Source organism: Stegastes partitus, unplaced genomic scaffold (assembly GCF_000690725.1).
Source record: "Stegastes partitus isolate 25-593 unplaced genomic scaffold, Stegastes_partitus-1.0.2 Scaffold243, whole genome shotgun sequence".
Taxonomy (NCBI): Eukaryota; Metazoa; Chordata; class Actinopteri; family Pomacentridae; genus Stegastes; species Stegastes partitus.
In genome coordinates this window covers 506567-527955 of record NW_007577974.1, presented here as the reverse complement: position 1 = coordinate 527955, position 21389 = coordinate 506567, and the positions used below count along the sequence as shown (strand labels likewise).

The 21389-nt window shown below is 43.8% G+C and overlaps 1 protein-coding gene across 2 annotated transcripts in view; it reads left to right on the top strand.

The window, feature by feature from the left end:
* Positions 1-18484, top strand: part of trim44 (tripartite motif containing 44) — a 46444-nt gene extending 27960 nt beyond the window's left edge. For both annotated transcript variants that reach the window (XM_008281764.1, XM_008281763.1), the window contains exon 6: positions 15378-18484. In XM_008281764.1, the coding sequence (XP_008279986.1) occupies positions 15378-15462 (85 nt within the window). In that variant the 3' untranslated portion in view covers positions 15463-18484. The remainder of the gene's footprint in view (positions 1-15377) is intronic.
* The last annotated feature ends 2905 nt before the right edge of the window (positions 18485-21389 follow it).

The following is a 21389-nucleotide window of genomic DNA, read 5'->3' as shown; positions in this document are numbered from 1 at the left end:
TGTGATCCCAGGGAGCAAAGGTTCTGCATTAAGTGTCCGCGATGCATCCAAGGCCATAGTGTACCAGAATCAGGTTACTGCTGTGTTTATGTTGATCCTCCGAGTGTGTTGCGCCTATGAATAATGGATTGCTAAGCCATGTATGTAAACTGCATCTCTCTCTCTCTCTCTCTCCCGCACACTTTTCGTTGCCTTTCCACTGCAGCTTTTGTTGTATGTGTACAAAGGTGTGTTTGTATTCTCATTTATGCCGTATTATGTGCGCCGCGTTTCCGTGCGCTAAAGATGCTTGTCAGCATAGTAATGTTATACCTCGCAGAACGGAGTGATTGTCAGTTTTATTCTGCTGACACTGGAAAGCTGGTAAGACAGAGAGATTTAACAGTTTAACGAGGAGCGCCACGGAACTCTTTAAATATTCATATTTGTTGAACTTTACCTTATAGAACGACAAAAGGCCAGATTTAACAGAAAGTTACGTGTTAGGATCCTTTGCAATTCATATTTTATAAGGCTAACGCTCTTATCTAAAAGAACTGTGTGAAATGTGCATGTTAACATGAGTCCAAGACGAGTACAAATAAAGACATGCAAGGAATATATATGCAAATAGAAAAAAATAATAATATAAGGGAAGCTTTGTATTGTTAAATTCTTGAAGTAAAACTGAGGGAGGCTGTGACCGGGCTGAGACGAGATGAGCACAAGGTGTAGCCTGTAGAGATGTATTTCCACTCCATCAAGGAAGATGTGGGATGACTACTGAAGAGGAAAGAGACGAAATAGGGGGGAGTCGAAAACACGGAAACCACAGTAAGCTTTCTGGGCAGGTTGGTAATACAGAAAGGAAAGGCATGAAAAATGAAAGAAAGCGTGGCAAATAATATTTCAGGAGGCTCCAGTGCACAAGACAGCAACAATAGGTTAGTTCGGTAAACTTCACCAGGGTTCCTGTTACGAGCATTTTTATCTCTTCCAGTGGCCCATATTTCGCTGTATGTACTCGAACAAATACGCTTCCTGATAACCTCACGCTATCTACCCCGCTAGTGAACATCATATCGAGTCACTTAGAATGAGAAACCACTCGTTTTTTTTTTGTTTTTTTTTCCAGGTCTTGCCTTCCTTTACTGTGTCTGTTACTGTAAATTGAGGCGGAACTTGTCATCTTTATGTCACATCGTAAAACGTGTTGATGTGTTATTATCTGCTTTATTATTTATGAATGCAGAACAGCGTGTCTATGCGCTGCACTCCGTTCTCCCAGCCTGTCGTGTTAATTCCTTTTTTTTTTTTTTTTTTTGCCTCTGCACCTGCTCATTAAATTACCCATCCAGACATCTCTCGCCGTCCCATTTAATAATCACATTGTCACAGAAGCTTCTGCAGTTTGTGTGTACTGTTAAGAGAAAGGCTGCGAGGAATTAGTATCAGAAGTAAAAATTGAATCCAAATGTGTTAATTACAGCTTATTCTCCCCTCCTGAAAGCAGATAGTTAGGGACTGAGTGTGTGAGTGTTGGTATGCATTTATGCACATATGCAATTATTGGAAAATAAGACAGTGAGAAGACAACAAGAAGTGAGAGGAAAGGTGTTTTCGAGGAAGTGCAGTGAGAGCAGATGACGGAAGTTAGCTTTCTACATTAAAGATGCACATCTGCACGCATGTCAATCACATGTAGAGGCACATCTGGCCAGAGGCAGCTCTCCTGCAGCTGTAGTGAAATGGCTGCTAATGAGCAACATTTTAGAGTCAGTCAGATGTCTCGTAGACTGTAGAGCATGATCGTGTTTACAGTAACGCGTAATTGTTTTAAACGTTGTAAATTGTTGGATTCTAATCAACAATAAAATTCAAAGCAAGGTTGTTTTGACAACAAATTAAAGGCTCTACAGTCACACCGGTGGCTCTGCAAAGCTGGCACAGCTTAGAAAATAATCACTATGAGGTCAGTGTTATGTTCGTGATAAGTCATCTCATTATATGTTGCTGTTTTAACAACTGCCCAGAGACAACAGATGAAATGAAGCCTTCAGGGCGAACTCAATGACATCAATAATCACTGTTCCTGTGAAATAAAGGAATAAATGACATGTAATTAAAATGCTCGCTGTTAAAATACAAACCGGCGTGTTGACGAGGTAACATTTAGCGTGTTAACCCCAGTGAGGGATCAATACAGTTTGTCTTTCTCTTATCTACTCTTGCTGACATTTGCTAATTAACACCATTGCAAACTACAGCTGAGGCTGTCATGAATGTCACCAAGTATTGGACAAATCAAGGATTTGACCTGATTAGTTTCACAGACTGTACAGACAACAATCTGAAGAAGATTCAGATTGTACCAGTTTTCATTGTAATAGTCATTTAACTCAAGAAACACAAACTTCACAAAACATCAGGGGATCACAAATGTCACTGGAACTAGTCATCTGGGATCTATGAATGACAGTTCCGACTTTTTTTCTTTTTTTCCCCCAAACAGCTTTTGAGACATTTTTCTGTCTCACTGACTCACAAGATGGAAAGTCAGGGGATCAGAGAAGTCAGGAGGCTTTCTGCTGCGGGGACGACGAATGTCTGTACAAACTTTCATTAAGAATTAGCCAACGAATGTCGACATATTTCAGTCTGGGCCAAAGAGGTTGACTGACTGACCAGAAGACCGACAGACAGAAACTAACATCACTGGAGCCACTCTGCTAGCAGATCTAAAAACAGTTGCAGTACGAGTTGCGACCTTTTTAGACAGCCATGTTTTTATTTAAACAACCATTACACTCTGCCGCCTTTTTATTTGGTACCTTGAACAGCTCGTCCAGTGTTCACATCCAACATCTGGACTGTAAAGATCAAAACACTGTCAGCGTTTTCAGCTGAAATCACCACCTCAGGAAAGTGGCAATCAGCCAGTTGATAATTGGTCTTCTGGTCGTGCTGCGTTCTGTAGGCAGTCTTCTGCTGCTTGTGAGTTTTGTTTACTTTTCAAAATAACATTATTTGGCCCGGGCAAGGCTGAAATGACACACTCTACGGGAAATGGATTAGGCAATTAGAGCTCCTTCTTCTCCTGTCTTGCTCTTGTCAGAGAATTATACCCATTTACAAACAGGAAAAATAGATTCTCTGGAATCTCTTTGCATATTCTCTCTCACCCACTTACATACTTACACTCTCACACGCACGCGAGCATTTTCTTCCTCGCTCAGTGTTCTGTCCACAAGGCAGATTGTCATATTGAATCTACTGAGTCTTCGCCTTGCACCCTATCATGCATGCAGCACTCACACACACACACACACAGTAAAACCTCTCAAAAGATGTCACACTGTGTATAAACATTCATTATTCATTCTGAAAATCACACATAGACACAATACACGCACACACACACACTCTCACATGGTTCGGGTAATTAGTGAAAAGACAAAAATAACAAGGAAACAAGCTCTCTGCACAGACAGGAAGACGCTTTCACGCACAGATGCCTTCCTCATGCTGTCTGACCTGTGTCCCCTTTAACCACACACACACACACACACACACACACACACTTGCATATCGCAGTGTGTTAGCCTTCGGGTGGAATTACAGGTCTGATTTCAGCTTGGTGGAGATGCAGGAGGACGATAGTGGCAGGCTAAACCAAGGGGCAATGAATCAGTGCCTTATCAAACCTCTTGCTCTAGGTAGGAACTGTCAACACAGAAACAGCAGTCACACGTACACACACACACACACACACACCATGGGAAAAAAATCTCTTCCTTCCACGGTCGGACACGGCAGCAACATCACAGCAGCAGCACACTCGAGCCACTGTTGCCTCTTCCAGTCCCCTCAGCTTCGTCCCTCTGATCAGCCGTTCTCGCAGCGAGGGGAAGGAGGAGCGTGCGAAGGTTGGCATGTTTAATTCATCCGCCTCGCGACAAGCCTCGTCACCGCGTAGATTTATAGTGCCGGGTAGAGAGGAATGAGGAGATGGTTGGGATTTAACTACCCCAGGATTCTAATGGGAGGTTTAGCATGCACTTTACAAAATCACCTTAATCCACCGTTGTTCTGTGAAGAGGGGAGGGATGTGAACGGAAAATTAATATCTTTTTCTGGTCCCATTTGCTCAGCTGCAAGACATTCGCCCACTGATTTTGTAAACCATTGAAGTACATCAAATATTCATGAATTTATCGTAAAAGAAAGAAATGGACGTACCTCTTCTTTTTTTTTTCCAAAGATCAATAAAATCCCTTCCAGTTTCTCAATCATCAGATATCCAATAAGGGCATGTCACCTTCAGGAAATGGCAGCCTTTTATGACTGATGCTTTACGGGATGCATTAGTACACATAAAAGTTTATTAGCCAGGTAGTATCGGGGAGCCTTTAAGCCCCCGTGGCTGTATTTCTCTGTTTTCCAATGCTGCATCTAACTGTGCTGCTCACGCAGGAGCAAAGCTACAAATTTAAGTTCAGGGTAATAAAGCCCAAACTAGGCTCAGGTGGTGGAGAGCCATCTGTAACGTCTGATATTAATACAGTTGCAGTGCAGCCCAAAATGTGCTTTTGGAAGTTTTGGCTTTAAAGTTGATTTCAGGATAGTGATCATAACAGTTAATCTTTTTTTTTGTTTGTTACGAGCGAAAGATCTTTTGGCTGCTCCCTGAGGGGGAGTCCTTTAATTCCACAGTGTGTTTAACATTCAGCAGAGGAAAAAGCAGGGTGGGATGGATGAGGCATGTGAGACTTTTATCAGGCGCGATGAGCGTTTTGACAGTCTGGAGCCCAGGTTTTCTGATCTGTCTGTCTGGGTGTCCTTCACACTAAGGGCTGGATGACAGGGCTTGGATGCAGGGGCGGGGGAGTTTTCATGTGACAGAAGGCTTTGCCTAATAGCCAGTCTGTTCTCCAACTCTGTTTTTCTCTGTCTCGTCGACGCGCACTTTTTTTTTTTTTCTTTAATTTTTTTTCCTCCTCCTCCTCCTCCTCCTCTTCGCCGGCCATATGTGCCCGTGACATCTCTCCATTTCTTGATTGAGGAGAGTGCCGACAAAGGAGGAGTCGGAATCATTGCTCCGAGTGCGGTGTAAACAGGCTTTTAATTTTCAAATTTCTCCAGAGCAATCAGGATTCCAGGACGGCTCGTCGGAGCACCTGAGTAGCTCACTGATTAAGGAGGCGCCAGTGTTCTGTTAGAGAAGGGGGGTTGTTTGAAAGAGGCAACAGGGGGCAGCTATGCCAGCCTGCCAAATGTGTGGGCGCTGCTGTGACCAGTCAGTCTTCATAATGGCTGTCTGCCCCTGGGAAAGAGCCAGCTCAGTGGTCACATGACAGACTGTGCACATCAGACAAGGAAGGACTCCCCTCAGAAACCCTGGATCGATGGTGCCTGTGGAGATGATAAAGGGCAGTCAGGGACAGAGAGTATAAGGCATGTGTGAAGAAGGGAGTGAGAAACTGGACAAAAAGACAACAACTGTTGAATCGCTGGCCTGGGATATTATAAAGGGGCAGATATTGGACCTAGAAACAAAATTACAGCCAAGTTGAAGTCATGAAAGAAGCAGTGGGGTAGAAAAAATGCAAAATGTCTTAAGTAAAAAGGGAGAGTAGGGACAGCAGAGGCTCTCACTATTCATTACCTGTAAGCTGATGCCGTGTGCTCTCAGAAGGACAGATAAAAGTTTATCTTTCCAATGTGTTTTTCTCTCCCTTTCTCACGCCTGTGAGCTTGAAACTCAAACTTCAAAGGAGTATTAGGTACGACAGAAATTTCAATTTAAACCAAAGACATAGTCTGCATGTTTTTAAAAAACATGAAGGCGAAAAGAAAGTTTTGCTCTGCTTGGCAAGTATCAGTTATCCCCAGACCTGGGACCTGTCTGATAAAGCAGGTCCCATCTAGGCGAGATACTTTCTGAAGCAGTTATGAGAAGGTACACGTTGCAGTGCAGCTTGAAATGAAATTCTCGCTCTCATGCAACAACTCGAACACACGCTGGGATTTGAGATGAAATGAATTTCCCGTGCATGGGTAAACTATGTCATCGCAGGAACAGCAAATACGCGCTAAAACAATAATGTCGCATTTAAAATCAGGCGGCAGAGCTCTTATTAACCCTGTTTGACAAAGAACGGCATTAAGGAAAGAATTCGAACATTAGAACTGAGGGCAAGAGAGCATGGCAAGACTTCTACAGACACAACAGAGGCTTTAATGCCCTTGAAATTATAGCCTTGATCTTGGAAACAAGGGAACATCAGATGTCATTAGAGCTGCAAAAACCCTACAAAAGCCGACATTGATTTTAACTTGCTGCTATGTAGACACGTGCCCATCCAGGTGTTAATCATGTGACGAGTGCTTTTCGGCCATTCCTCCGTACAAATAGCTCTTGATGACTCTCAGCTGATTCTCGTCCATGTGCATCACATCAGCATTATCACATCACTACAATGTAATTACACATCTTTAATTTCCAACATACCGGACAACAAAATGAGTTGCATAGCTGCTACACAGAGGGACAACTTTGTACTGTGTGTCAGCAGAAGCGTATCCAGAAAGTTGATTGGTTAGTAGGAAGTGTGCCATTTACACATTTGGTCCGCTGCACTTGGAATCTGTGCAATTAAGCAGTAAAACAAAGGTTACTGTGGTGGTTGAACATGATTCAAGAAAAGCAGCACCTGTGAAATGTATTCATTATTTGTATTTTTGGTTTATTTCTCTGCCAACTCTTCACGCTTGTGTGCATTTTAGTTACTGACGAACCCTTTGAGTAATTTTCTCGAACCATGCCGACCCTTTGGCAGCCAGTAATTGGTCCAATCAGACGTCACCTCTCTGCTGTAAACTAAACTCAAGTTGACATCAGGTAGTTTTCGAGCAGCTCCTCTTCAAGACTCTTTTTTTTAACACCGAAACACCAAACAATAGCAGCTAATTGTACAACACCACAGTGAGCCATTTATGATAAACACCCCGTGGGTTTCTTATTTATTTTATTTTTATTCTTTTTCTTTTGGGGATGTTTTAAAAATGAATGGCAGCCATTTGCCTAATTAGAGTCAGTCCTGAAGATCCAACCTCTTGTTAGCAGACTTCCTCCGCCATATCTGTCCCCGCTCCCCTCTCGCTTTGTTATACTTTGGGGAGCCATTAAGGTGATTCCATTATCTCGTCTTTGCTCCCCTCTAAAGGATCTCCTTAACGTCATTCATTGCCATTTACTTTGTGAACAAGAGTGTAATGGCTGTAGAAAATTGGAAGGAACAGTCCTGTGCCTGTAGGAGAATGCAATTCAGAGTTAATTGTTGATTGTTGACTGATTAAAAGCCCCTTGGCGGAGCGGGGGCATTTAAGACGGTATGGCTACTCCGCGCACAGACGTATACTCAAAGCAAGTGACAATAGAGGTGCTTGTCTTCATGTTGGGGTCCGTTTTGATTGTACAGTCGCGCTACTAAGCAGATTTATTTTTGGCTAGAACCGCACCTCAATTAGTTCCTCAACTGCCCCCGTGGTTGGAGAAACTGTCGAATCGCTAAATGAGCCAGTGTCAGATAGAGTCTTTACAGTGGTTTAATGCTCTTATCGGAATGGCTCCGCATTAATTCCTCTGTATGATTAACGGCGGGTACCTGTGTCGAAGCGAGCCAGGTTTTATTTTATGGGGAGGGGATAACAGCGTTCATCCAACTCCTTACACCTGCCGCGGCGCCGACAAACCTGCCGCGATTATTCTGATTGGCTGAGCATCACTACACTATTTTGTTCCGCATCACTGACCTCTTTTGGCCTCGCTGTGCGCTGCCTGTACACAAAGGAAGGCATCCTTACCATAACACATGCATCATGCAGCGAGACGCCATCCGCGGTCGGAGCGGTACGCGCCACACTTCCCGGTGTACATTTTAGAAAATAATCGCATGCATGAACATGAGTTTGGATTGGGGTTTACTTGAGGCGATACATCTGGTGGATGATGAGATGGATTTATCCTCGCCTCCCCACATTTTGTTCTGATGAATAAGCTGTGGTGCACACAGAGGGTCATATTAAACAGCCCCTGGCTCTCTGTCCCCTGTACCATGATGCATTGCCTGTTGTTGTGCCTTGTCTCCTCACTTCCTCCGTGAACTGATTAAGTCTTTGGAACAGCATGGAAACACCACAGGGTGTTGCATTGTTTTTCAGCGGGAAGACGGTCCCAGTGAACAGTATGAATAGACCAGTGACTCTGAAAGAGGCAGACTGTCACTGTTTGTAGCAATTAGTCAGTCAGTGGAGGACGTGCATCATACGAGTAGAGGCTCTTCCTTTGGTCAGGAAGTTTGATTCACTTGTTTTCCGCCATATTAACATGCAGTCAATAATTCATTCCGTGCAAATGCGGCTATTAGTGTTTGAAGAGGTTCGTCTGAAAAGGAAATGTAATTACAAATGTGCTTAGTTCATAATTGATAAGAGAAAAAGCCGTCGTTTTTGTACGTTAAATTATATTTCCTTTCAGTTTGTTGTGGTCAGTCTGGACATCACGAGTAGAGACAGATTTATTTCCTGGGGAAGAAACTCTCTCTTCAGCACAATAAATCACGATGTTAACAAAGCCGATATAATGAGTCATCAGAGGTAGATGCACAGGCTGTGTAGGAAAATATAGATTTGTCATTAAAATGCACAGGACACTCGTGAAGATTATTGTCTCATCTCATGGAGGCAGAAAAGTGCAGCGGTTGAGTTTTTTTCTCTCTCACTGGAGATTACTAACATCATTGATCCACATGTGTCTGCTTTTACACACGCATCAGAAAACACGGCCACCATTTTTTTATTTTGCTAGGCTTTCCGAGCAGCCTTCTGGCTCGTTTTGGTGTTGTGCCTAAATTCCGCTCTATTAAACATAAATCGGAGCAAAACCAGAACATTTTTTTTACGACAAACAAAAAATGACACCACAATCTCGACTCCCACGGCGTGCCACCTATTCATGTGTCATTATGTTAAACTGGCTGTCACGTAATCCAATTGCGAAGCGTATTTGTGCGTTTCGGCACGTCACGCGGAGTGTATCGAATACAAATCCTGTGCGTCAGTGGTTTAGGAGTGAGACGGCTAAACAGTCATGAAATCCAAACTGTGACTCATTCCCTCTGCCATCCACCTCCAGTACCTGCACAGCTGGTGGCACCTGTGCCCACCTCGCAGCCTCTCACCGTGGAATTTTAATAGAGTCCTCACTCCTCAATACCTGCTGCTACCACCCGTTAAGGTTTTCTCTTTCGGCAGTAAGACGGTATATTATAGATATTGTGAAATATAAATAAAACGATGATGATTTTCTTGGATGTTCTTATTATTTTTGCCATATTTATCAACTCCGATTGAAACAGCGAAGACAGGAAATTTGTTTTTCTACAAGTTGTCATTTTTGAAAGGCTTCTCTTCCTTGAAATAAAATGTTATTATAGCAGATTAACTTGTCATTACCTGGCAAGTTTGTTTTCTCTCCAATCAAAATCTGCTGTTGTTTGGCTTTTTTGTGTGTGCAAATATATTCATAAGGGAAATTGGTTTTGGAATTGATGGATTTTTTTTTTTACACAGTTTCGTGTGAAGCAGCTCATTTTAGAACGTTTGTATCTAACAAGAATGTTTACGATGGCGTTCCCCTTCTTTGTATTTGACAACGAGTCAAACACGCCGCGTCTCATCGTGGCCCGAGGAACCTGCAAGCATGAAACTTTAATAGCAACGGCGGAAAAATCTATTAATCGTGGCGTAGACATCACCTCTCCCTTTGTCGCGTGTCAGTAATACGTTTCAATCAAGATGGTATCGCCTCCTTCCATCACTCCGGCTCTCCTCCCTTTGTCCTCTGATCTTCACCTTCCTGAAGCTCCGCTAAATAGTCTCTCCTTTCTGCTTAAAGCTTCCTCTGCCTCTTTGTGTCACTCTTTTGCCCTTTCCTTCACATTTCTCCTCATTAGGACACCTCCATATCTCAAATTCTAGCTGGCAGGATCATCACAGTGCAAAGTGTTGGGAAGATCACAGGGGTGCTCTTAATGAAAGGTGTGCGCAGGGGCTATTTCTAAATTACACATCCCTAGACGGGGATGTCAGATGAAAGGAGGGAGCATAAATCCATAGAGAGAAGAGGGGAAGCTGGCAGACTATATGGCGAGAGTGACGGATGTAAACCTTTCCAGGACAATGGCCAATTAGATCCAGCAGTAGCACCGGGATGGTAAATTACTCATAATAGCCTACAATATGTCTTTTCTCTTTTTTTCCACATTAGGTTGCCATCTACAAATCAATAACTTTTTTTTTCTTTCCTCTCGTCATTAATGCTCTGCACTCCTTTCTTTTCCCCCCCTTTAACTACTTTATTTGATCTATTTTCCATATCACAGTCATCTCTTGTCAGAAAGCTGTTTGTAGTGTTAAATCATCCTGCAGAAGCGACAAGTTTTACTTCATTAAGTAGTGGCAGAGTGCACTGCTTCGCTGGAGAGTAAGGGGGTAAGAATCTGTCCTCGTGGGCTCTATCAATAACCATTAAGGATCCTCTCTCATTAGACCGAACCTCATAGGCCCCAAGGGCTTGAGAAATGTGCTCAGCCATCTTATGTGATGGAGCATGCTTAGATGGCATCACCACTGTTTGGAAATGTAAATTGCAATAGTTATTTTCCCCACTAGATGATTGCCATGGAGGCGATGTACACAGCCTTATTCTCATTCAACCTCTTTGCTTAATCAAGGAGAACCTCACTCCCCTATCAGCAACCGCCAGTTTGCTCTTCCCGTCTTTTCCACACACACACACACATATACCTCTCAGACCCATTCAGCATATCCAAGCTACTGAAGTATGATTATTCATATGGCAATGAGGCTGGATCAAGCTGGCACGGCTGCCACAGCGTGATGGGAGCGTTTCCGGATGATGACTTAGGAGTCCTGCAGCTCCTCTGCCAAGAGCAGGGAATTCAAACTTAATCAGAGCAAGGACCCCTTCCTCCTCTATCTCCCAGAGAGCTCCACAGGGCTGAGGCCAAAACACGAACAGAATGAGAGAGACAAAAGTCAAAGTCTCGGCAACGTCATGCACGCTCCCGCCCTTAGTTTTCCTCACGGGGAGCTCGAGCTTTTCTCCCATGAGCGATGGGTTCATTCGAGGGCTACTGGAGAAACTTTTCTGTTTCACTCAGAGAGGGGACATTAGGAAGATGAGCTTTGTTCTACTCGATCAGTCCTATCTAAACTCTTATCTGTCCCTCTTTCTCCTTCACACACACACACACACACACACACACATACACACACACACAGCGTTCCAAATTTCCACACACCCTGGTTGTTGTCCATCCATCACCCACAAGCACAGCCAGAATGGTTCACTGAAGCCAGCTTCTGTCGCAGGCCTCCCAGCCCTCGGCTCCCCTCTTTTTCCGCAGGACATGGTCACATCAAGGGGAGGAGGCAATGATCAGTCCCAATCAATAAAACATCGACTGCATTAAAGCTTATGAATAAGTCATGGATGGAAAGAACCCTGTCGTTAGGACACACACACACACACAGCAAAGTGATCTTTTACTTAGGCCAGGGAAGATGAACAGACAGAAAAAAAGAGAACAAAGCAAAGGCTTTAACTTGCAGGGAATTTATCACCCACCCACTGACATTTTGGTGTAAGTTGAAGCTCCACTCTGTCTTTTCTCTCTACTACCCATCCTATTCTCTCTCTCTCCCTCTCACACTCTCTCACTCTCAAGTAATGGCCTTTTTCCTGCGGGTGGAATAAATAAGTTATTACATCCATGTGTCCTAAGGCTTAGCAAAGACCGTCTGAATATAAATAGTTCATTTGCCTCCATAGCGTAGGCCTCACTTTGTGCCATATGAATATATTTGTAATTACATTTTATTTCCAAAAGAGCAGGGTGACTGTTTTGGTTGACTGGAGATGCGAGATGAAATTGCCTTACACAAATAAGCCTGGCAACGTTTTACCCCAAACACCATCTCAAGACAGGAAGGAGCTGCGCGAGAGAGCGAGGGGCTCAGCAGACTCGACGCAGACTCTCGTGTGCTGTGCTGACAGCAAAGAGTGAACAGCCTGCGTGATGCTGTAGACAATGAATACTGAGCAAAACCAGTGTAGCGGATGAAAGTGCCAAGGATTTGAATTTGCATCACCGTTGAATAATTAATGCCTCGATTGTATACTTAAGAGAGATGGTATAACTGTACAGCAGCTAACCCTGTATATGTGTGTGTGTGTGTATACGCTGTCCAACATCGTCATTTCTCTTGGCAGTCAGTTAGTTGGCACTCGGCTCCAAGGTGTGTATGTGAGTCTGTTTGTGTATTGTTGCCGCTTTGTTCACACCTGAAAGTGTTATTTATAGTTGGAGCGCTGACTATTTTCGGAGTTAATCCATTCATGTTGAAAAGGCTAATACGAGATGTACACATGTGTGCAACCTGGCGTTCCTGTGTGCGTGCAGTCTTTGATGAGATGCCCTGTTTGAGTTTGTATTGTGATGATGCAGTCCTCAAGGAGGCGCAGGAAGGGAGAGGAGGCAGCTCTTTGTTTCTGCCAACAGAAGTGTGTCAGACGGGGGAACTCGGGGAGCAGCTCTCAGACAGATTTTTGCTGCCTATTAACAAACGTGGGGACTTTTCCCTCAAAGATTTTGCATATGGCGCGGGAAAGGAAAGACAAGAGGCGGCGGAGGTGGGACCAGCGTTGAGGTAGATGGGTAGACATGTGTTCTCCACAGAGGGATGGGAGGAAATCACAGAATACAGATAGCACACGCAACATCACGTCTATATGGCATTTAATAATTAGCTGATTGTTCACTGAAATAAAACAAATCTTTAAAACATAAGTCCTGGATCACATGAAATTCTCATGACTGCCTAGAATTGCATATTCCATCACAGATTACAAAACTAGCTCCTGCTCATATTTTGGTGTTTTTCAATGTTGGTTGTGTTATTGTGCTCAATTCATGAACCTTTTAAGGGATATTGTTCTACAATGTAGAAAACAGTAAAAATTAGGGGGAAAAAATGGAATGAGAAGGTTTGTCCTGATGTTTGATTGGCTTAAATTAATAATCACTTGGCAAATGTTATGTACCAAACTTATGATTAACAAAACACTGACACATATTAAACTACCCAGTGTGATATAAAATAGTTCAAATCAACTCCAACATGGCCAAGTACAGAAGTCAAATGCTGCTCACCCATTAACGCACCAGTAGTGTAAATAAGTAATATAATAATAATAAACATCAGTAAAACACTAACTGGGTATTTTTTTAATGTTATCATAGAGATTCAGATACTTCAAATACGTTTTGCAGACAGTATTTGTGTATTTCTACATAAGTAATATTTTAATGCAAGTAAACTATTTTATTTGCAGCATTAAGAGCTGACAAGATGTTCATACATGAGCAATAGAACGTATCTCACAAATGATGTTCTCATATTTTGTAACAACCCTGACCTATGGCTAACATCCATCCCTCCATCCCTCCATCCATCATCTATACACCACTTAATCCTCACTAGGGTCATGGGGGGCTGGAGTCTATCCCAGCTGACTCAGGGTGAAGGCAGGTTCACCTGGACAGGTAACCAGTCTATCACAGGGCTACACTTAGAGACAGACAACCAAGCACACTCACATTCACACCTACGGACAATTTAGAATCACCAATTAACCTCAACATGTTTCTGGACTGTGTGGGAGGAAGCCGGAGAACCCGGAGAGAACCCACGCTGCTCGGGGAGAACATGGAGACTCCACGCAGAAAGATCCCGGGGGTCCTCACCGGCGACCTTCTAGCTGCGAGGCAACAGCGCTGACCACCACGTCACCTTGCAGCCCGATGGCTAACCAAATTTAGCAAATAATTTACACTGGAACTTATATTATTGTGGCTTAGCAGGCGGTCTTTTGTCTCATTTGACACCAATTATTTGTTCACTAACTAGATTTTTGCTTTTACCGCCGAGAAAAATCCCATACAGGTGCGCGCAACCGTATCTTTCCTCATCACCCGCTTTTCACACTGCGATTAGCCGCGTTTAACTACGAATGTTTGATGAAATAATTCGTGCTGCATCCACGACGCACCGAACAGACTCTACAATTGACTGTTTTGCATCACGACTAATTATCTTCCCACTGCTAGTAGAAGCTTTCTATCCCGTTACACTCTTATGTTTGCGAATGCCTTTCGTTATTGCTCGCCGCGGCTGCTTGGGAAAATTATTCATTAGTTTCATTAACTGTGCCGTGTAACAATTTGTGTGAAAGATAATATTGCTTGATATTCAAATTACCTGTTGCTTTGTTGGTGGTGATGAAACACTGCCCGGCCGAATGTAATAACCGAGGAACAGAGCGTCCGCACTGCTGCAACATACAGACGCTTAATTGACCTCAGAGGCTGACATTCATACGCCACTTTATTTTGGAACAACTTTATTAATCGTGTCCCTGAACTAGAAGCATCCGTTCAAAAAAAAAAAACACGTCTAGGCAGTCAAGCTGCCGTAGCATTTTCAGCTTGACCTTCTACTCCGGTTTGCGCCCTGCAAAACTGTGCATCAGTAAGACATTAAAAGTTTATGCGGAGTAATCTTTGTTCATCCCTGCTCCTGGATAGATGAGTGTAAATTCACAAATATAAATGCAAACTAACCGTCCAAGGTCGTACCAAGCGATTGTTTTTAAAAGATACATTTGCATGGCGAGATGAAACGGCGTCGCTCCAAAGTGCGTCGAATCTCATTGAATTAAACAGCATGCAGTGAATAAATGTGTGTTTAGAAAAAAAACATGCTGACATATAGACTTTTGAAAATGGATGTGGTGCTGTAGGGGGGAGGGTCGGTGGGGGGGGATCATAATAAGAACGACGGAGGTTGGTGGGGAGGAGAGAAGTTACAGGAGAGTTGCTTCTCAGGGCACAGCAGTGCTCTGTCACCCTTACGACATTGTCCAATTAGAGCATATGATTAGTGTAGACTGTCTGCAGTGAAATTGAATCTATCAGCCAGGCTCGGATTACTACAGGTCCTCGCAATTTAGCTATCACTTTGTCTCTGTCACTGCAGAGCTGCTAATATAAAACCGACAGAATGGATGATTTCTACTTAAGGCGTAGCTTGATTGAAGCTGATTACATTTCACAAAGGTTTATTATATTTCCATAATATGTGTGCATGGGGAAGCGTGTGTGTGTGTGTGTGTGTTTGTGAGGCTGCATGCAGGTGTTTGTGGAAGAGGAAAAGGTGATATGAAATTGTCTTTTTTTTTTTGTCTCTTCCAGGCTGCCAGAGCCGAGGGCAAACCCCATGAACCCGCGGGACTTGGAAGACAATGATTCAGGGCCGTCCATGGACCACGCCCCGTGATACAAGCAGACCGGAGTCCGACTACATCCACCTGTCCTTCACTGTCTGCTTCAGCCAGCCGTCAGCCCTGTCACGCTGTCAGGCCGGCCCTCTTTCTGTCACTCGTCTCCCTCTCTCTCTCTCCTCCCCTCTCAGGCGCCTGCTGGCAGTGAACTGACCTTGAAGAAGGCTGGTGTGACAAATATGGATGGCCACGTCTTTTCTACTCAAACTTTTTTTAATTCCTCACTAGCTACTAACTTTCTTTAATTGAGGCACGCAAGTTATGTGCAATCAATTACCATCAGGCTCAATTTCCACAGCCAGTCAGATCCTTGGCTTACTGGTGAGCCTGGCTGACTCGGTAGAGGAGCCTGGGTAGGCAGCCGAGCAGAGCATCTGTTAAGCCCAACAGATGACAGAAACGGGGAATTCGGTGACATTGTGCGCTTCACTCTTTCGTCCGCGGTATCATTTTCGATGCCGCCATCTCGACAAGCACTCTGGACGCTCTCAGATGTAGAAAGGACACATTTCTCAGATGCCACGATGCCTTATATCATCCACAGAATATATATATATGTCGCAAAGGTGTTCGGGGTGTTATATTTTGATTGTAAAAAAAAAAAAAGTGTCTCTTGTGCTTTCCGTCATCCTGCCGCCTTCACCCTACACCCCGCTGAGTCTTAACGCTTGTAGATTTGTGCGCACTTCCTCGTGTTCTTGTCAGATCTGTTATCAAACCCGGGGGACGTTTTGACACCTATTGATTGGCGAACGTTGCCGAGTCTTTGTTGGGTGAAAATCGAATTGCGTCTTGACTTGCGAAACAGCGCTACGGCAGCATCGGCGTCTCCATGCGCTGTAATGTAAGAGCTCATTACCGCGGGCCAATCTGCAGCACATGACAGATTACAGTCCAGACAAGCGCACGCACTTTCCTACCTTGACCCGCTCAGCTTTAGTTTTCATTTATGATGTACTGCCACCAGTCCGTCCATATCAGCAGTTTGTTTTTAATGTGATTGATTCGGTTGCCTTAAACTCGGAATTGAAAGCGGTGTCACCCGTAATCTGTGGGACAAGTCTGACAACGACATGACTTCACTACTGTAGCGCTGCACTAAAATGCACTGAGAATTGTTTACCCGCCCAGGGGAAATGTTGGTGTGTCAACAGCCTATTGGGAAAAAAAAAAAAAAACACAACTGCTCGAGCTTATTCTGTTTCTGGTGTAACGAAAGACAGGAGTCTGACTGTCTGATGTTTCCTCTTGTTTTTATTTGTCTATTTTTATCTTAAATCTATAAATAAACAGCCTGTTTCTTATACTGGATGCAGAAGATGAGACTGTCTCCACTTTAAGGACCGTTCTCGTGTCATTTGTCTCTTGCAAAACTCTGGAAACACCTGAAAGCCATCTGTCAGCCGAGTCACCACTATCAGAAAACCTTACGGGCATGTAAGACATTTTCATTCTGATGAATGGAGACAGGAAAAGAGATGAAATGCCCTAAAGAGGGAATTCAGGATGGGGAGAATTTCTAGTTTTCCTTCATTAAAATTCAAAGCAGCAACCCATCCAGATAGGCCTGGGAATTGGAGGTTTGGGAACAAGGGGGTGATGGAGCAGCAGAGCTCTTTAGGGTCTCCGCTTCTCTACAGATGCATTTAAATACAGACTGGTTTCATGCCTACAGACCCAGACAAGCCAGAATCCACTTTGATCAACTCATAACCTCAATCTGAAAGCCTTTGTCTCTCCGCCGCTCCTTTTCCCTTTTCGCATTACTTCTCTCGCTTTCTCAGAAACACACCATGCGGCACACATTCGCTTCGCACCTGCTTTCTACCTGAGCTGCTTCATCAAGCCAAGAGTGCCTTCTCAGCACTTAATTGAGATATTGACTTGGAGAAACACTGAGATATTGACTCAGATAAACCCATTTAGCCGCTGGCTATTGCTATCCTGATGGTAACATCTAGTTTTGTATTCTCTGCTGAGTTTAACTTTTGATCTTCAGCGTTCACAAAGCCATTGTCTACTGACCAAGCTGCGGAGCACTTGAACCCCGTTAAAGATTTTCCTCCCCTGTGTGTGTTTTAGTGTGTCTAAGGCTAAATTGATTTAGGCTCTCCGGGCGTGGGCATTGCCAGATGCAGGCTCCTGTGCTATCAAAGGGGAGGCTGGTTTCAGCGGATAATCATATCCCCTCATGTGCGTTGCTTATGCCACGGCGCAAGAATAACAAACCTGAGGGGGGGACAATGTGCCTGTTGTCAGGGGAGGAAATGGAGAGGAGAAGATTGTCTGATCTCATTTAGCCAGGGAGACCACAAGGTTCCCTTTTTTTCCACACCCAATTACACCTGCTCCTCCAGGTTCACTCCACTGAGCATGTTCACAGAGAGACACAAAGATGCACAAACAAACAGAAGCACCGCCGTAAGACCTCCGCTTTCCTGACGGAGCAAAAGAGAGAGAGAGAGGGGGAAAGAAAAAAAAAAGACTATTTGTGTATTTGTATTGACATGAATTAATTGCTTCATGGGTTGTGAGATTGAATTAGCTACGTGACATGCTTGCAAGTGGCGATGCAGCTTTGATTGCCGCCTTTAATAGAGCCTGTTTCTCTGCCATCATTTTAAAAGACAGTTGGAGTCTGTAGTTTCACAGTAATGGAGCAGCTCCACCACCCACCAACCCACTATGACATGCCTTAATGATTCTGTTTATTACCATGCAAGAGCTAGAAGAGAAGTAGGAAATTTCCTCTAATAACAGAGCACGCATTGCCCTGAGACGTGTGTGTGTGCGCTGCATGTGTTACTCTATATGTGTGTGTGTGTGTGTGTGCATGTGCTACTCTATATGTGTGTGTGTGTGTGTGTGTGTGCCTTTAAGTATTTGCGAGGATGTGCATTAGCCTGTGAAAAATGACAGTTTATTTGCAGACCCACACTTCCACCCTTGCTCAAATTGCATGTTCTTGTACCATTCAAGAGAATGTATTGCTTGTCTCACAGTAAATGCACTTTCTTATTCCTCTCTCCCCTTGTCCTCTTCACACACACAAACATAAAAACAAGGAAATAGGCATCAATCCAGAGATGCTAGTCCAGATTTGTTTTTGTTTTTTTCTTACATTTTCCACTGTTTTGTGTTTTGGGTTCAGCCACTCCTGACATCATTCAATGTGAAGATTCAAAACTAGAGTCACCTTCAAAATTAACATTTTCCTTCCCTGCAGTGACGTGTGGACATTTCCAATCTGTGCCGTGCATTTTGGATACAACACGGGAGGGCTGAAGCCTTGGACAAAATAAGCATATTGCCTAAGGTGGCAATGGGAGTTATTTAAGGGACAGAGCTTCCAAACATATTCCAATATATGAAAGGAGTTTATCAGTGGGAAAAAAATGTATATAACAAGAAGAGGGATTTCGCTTTATTTCTATTTCTTGAAGGAAGTGTTTGTCGTTAGTATTTTTAGTCACAGCTCGGACCTAACACCTCCAGCTTGTTTCTATTTCATTCAACGTGTTCTACAAAAGGCTTGAAGGACCTCTGAGGAATAGCAACAGGGAACGAATCAATCTTTTACTAGTCGTCGATTTCTTTTTTTTTTTTTAGGCTCATATGAGATCCAGCCAGCAAGAAGGTGATGCAGATTGTGGACCATCTCAGACTGACTGACAGCAGGCATCTGTCAGAGGTGGCAGGTACAGACAGCTGTCTGGCAGCCCCAGCTCATGAACAATGACTGGGTGGAAACGAGACAGGCCAGAGAATCCATCTCTCCTCCAGACAGCCGCCATCACTCTTCCATTCTCGATTCAGCAGAGACACCTCAGGACCTTTCTCTCTAACCTCTGTGCAATCTTTTCCTGTCTAGGCATCCCACTTGGACAAGTAAAGGAATTATAGAGAAGGAAGGGGAAGAGAGACTAAGGGGGATGTTGTGATCAAAAGACCTGCAGATGAGAAGGTTGAAGCCAGAGTTTAGAATGAGGCTAAAAGTTTAGCGTTAAGCACGCAGCGGGGAGACATAAAACTTGTTCCTTGTAAGGTAATAGAGATGGCGGTGATCCTGAAGGCATGGCTGCAGTGGAGAGGAGCCAGGATGCTTGGTTTCCTCCAGCTGATAAAGGAACGTGCCTGTGAATAAAATGAACATCCCACCTAGATAACACCTCCTGCCTTTCCTTCTGGGAGCTGTAACACATTATACGCTCTCTGTCACAGCCGTGATGAATCACCCTCACAACAAGGGTGAATGCAGAATTTAGAGAAGTGGGAGACAAAATATAACATTTGCAGTCTCACTCTGCAAAATCTCTGCCCAAAGGTGCGCAGAAGTAAAAACAATATACTCTGTGTAGATAGTGTGATATGAAAACATGTGCTATACACCCGTAACTTGTGTTTAGCATTAAAATCTCTAAGATCTTGTTTTACCTTTCAAAGATAAGTCTCGCCCCACACTAGCTGTTTACTAAAACCCGGCAACCTGGCATGAACCATTGATGTTTTCCCCTCCGTCTCCTCCTTGTTCTCCGTCCTTCCTCATTCCTCTCATCATTCATGCTGTGTACACAGTCTGTCCCTTTCTGGTTGCCCAGCTCCTCCGGAGCTTGTTAATTGCGTTGGTGACACAGGTCTACGTGTGAAGCAGCGGTAGTAATTGCTCTAGCCTGGCCTTACGGGAGGAAGGGTGCGGCCATCTGGCCTCCAGGTCTACCCCAAGGCTACGAGATTAGACGCACGCTTCCATGTTTGATGAGACGGACAGCATTAGCAGTTTTATCAGGGACGGAGTCGACCATCGAACTTGTACCGCCGTCCTCATTGGAGCTGTTACACTGCGCTGCATGAAATATACTGGAGCAGCACCGGCTAAATGATGGCCTGACTCTCCACTGATAGCTCACAAACACTGCGATGAGCAAACACACTGCGCTGTAGCTTGATAAAAAGCCATAAACACACCCTTTTATATGGTAACAATAGAGCACTGTAGCCTCCTAATAACAGTAACAATAGCCTCATAATAACACAATAGGACACAAATATTGTATTATTGGAAATGTATTTCTATTCCAATCATGAATTGTCACTTTTGACCTGTTTTAACCTTGTTTTAATGACATTCTCTGATAGAGTGCTATATCTAAGCACATTTAATCTAAAATTAAACCCTGTTTTTTTTCCAGGTGCTCTTCAACAGGGAAAAGTAGTCGTCAGAGCATAATCCAGCTTAATCTACTTAATTCAAGCCTGCTTCATTCTATACACTCATGGTACCTCAGACCTTTAATAACTTAGATAACCCTGCATTTCCTAATTACGGAATGTAACCAAGGATCGTTATCAGGCAGAATTACACTTGACTAATACAGCAGCTCACCCGACATCCCTGTAGTGAAAATACTGTCTTCTGTGGTTGTTATAAACTTGAAGGTGTAAAAGGAAAAGCTGTTAAGTTATGAAGATGTGTAACTGTCCCATGCCTCAAGCCACCTGACAACTAGATAGCCTCCCAGCTTCACAAGACAGTAAGACATTTAATAAGCTGCTACATTCCAACCGAGGTGCTAATAGTCATCGAGTTCAAACTTTGCAATAATCCTGCCTCCTCATGGCCCATTAGTTCCAACTGAGCCACTCACAATGAGCAGCTGTCTCATCGTCCACCAGATTTGTTCACCTTCTAGAGATTTGTTCTATGGCACTTATCTGGATGGTTTTCTCCTGACTAGATCCTTGCTTGTGTTGTATCTGCTCTCAGATGTACGTCGCTTTGGATAAATGATAAATGGAATTGTAAACTGTAGAGCTGCCTCTGCTAACTTGCTTCAACCACAAGCAAAAGTCACCAAATGTTTTGTTGTTGGCTGTAGGAGTGAACACAAGAGTCTTCATGCACTCCCAGCACCTGAGGAACCAG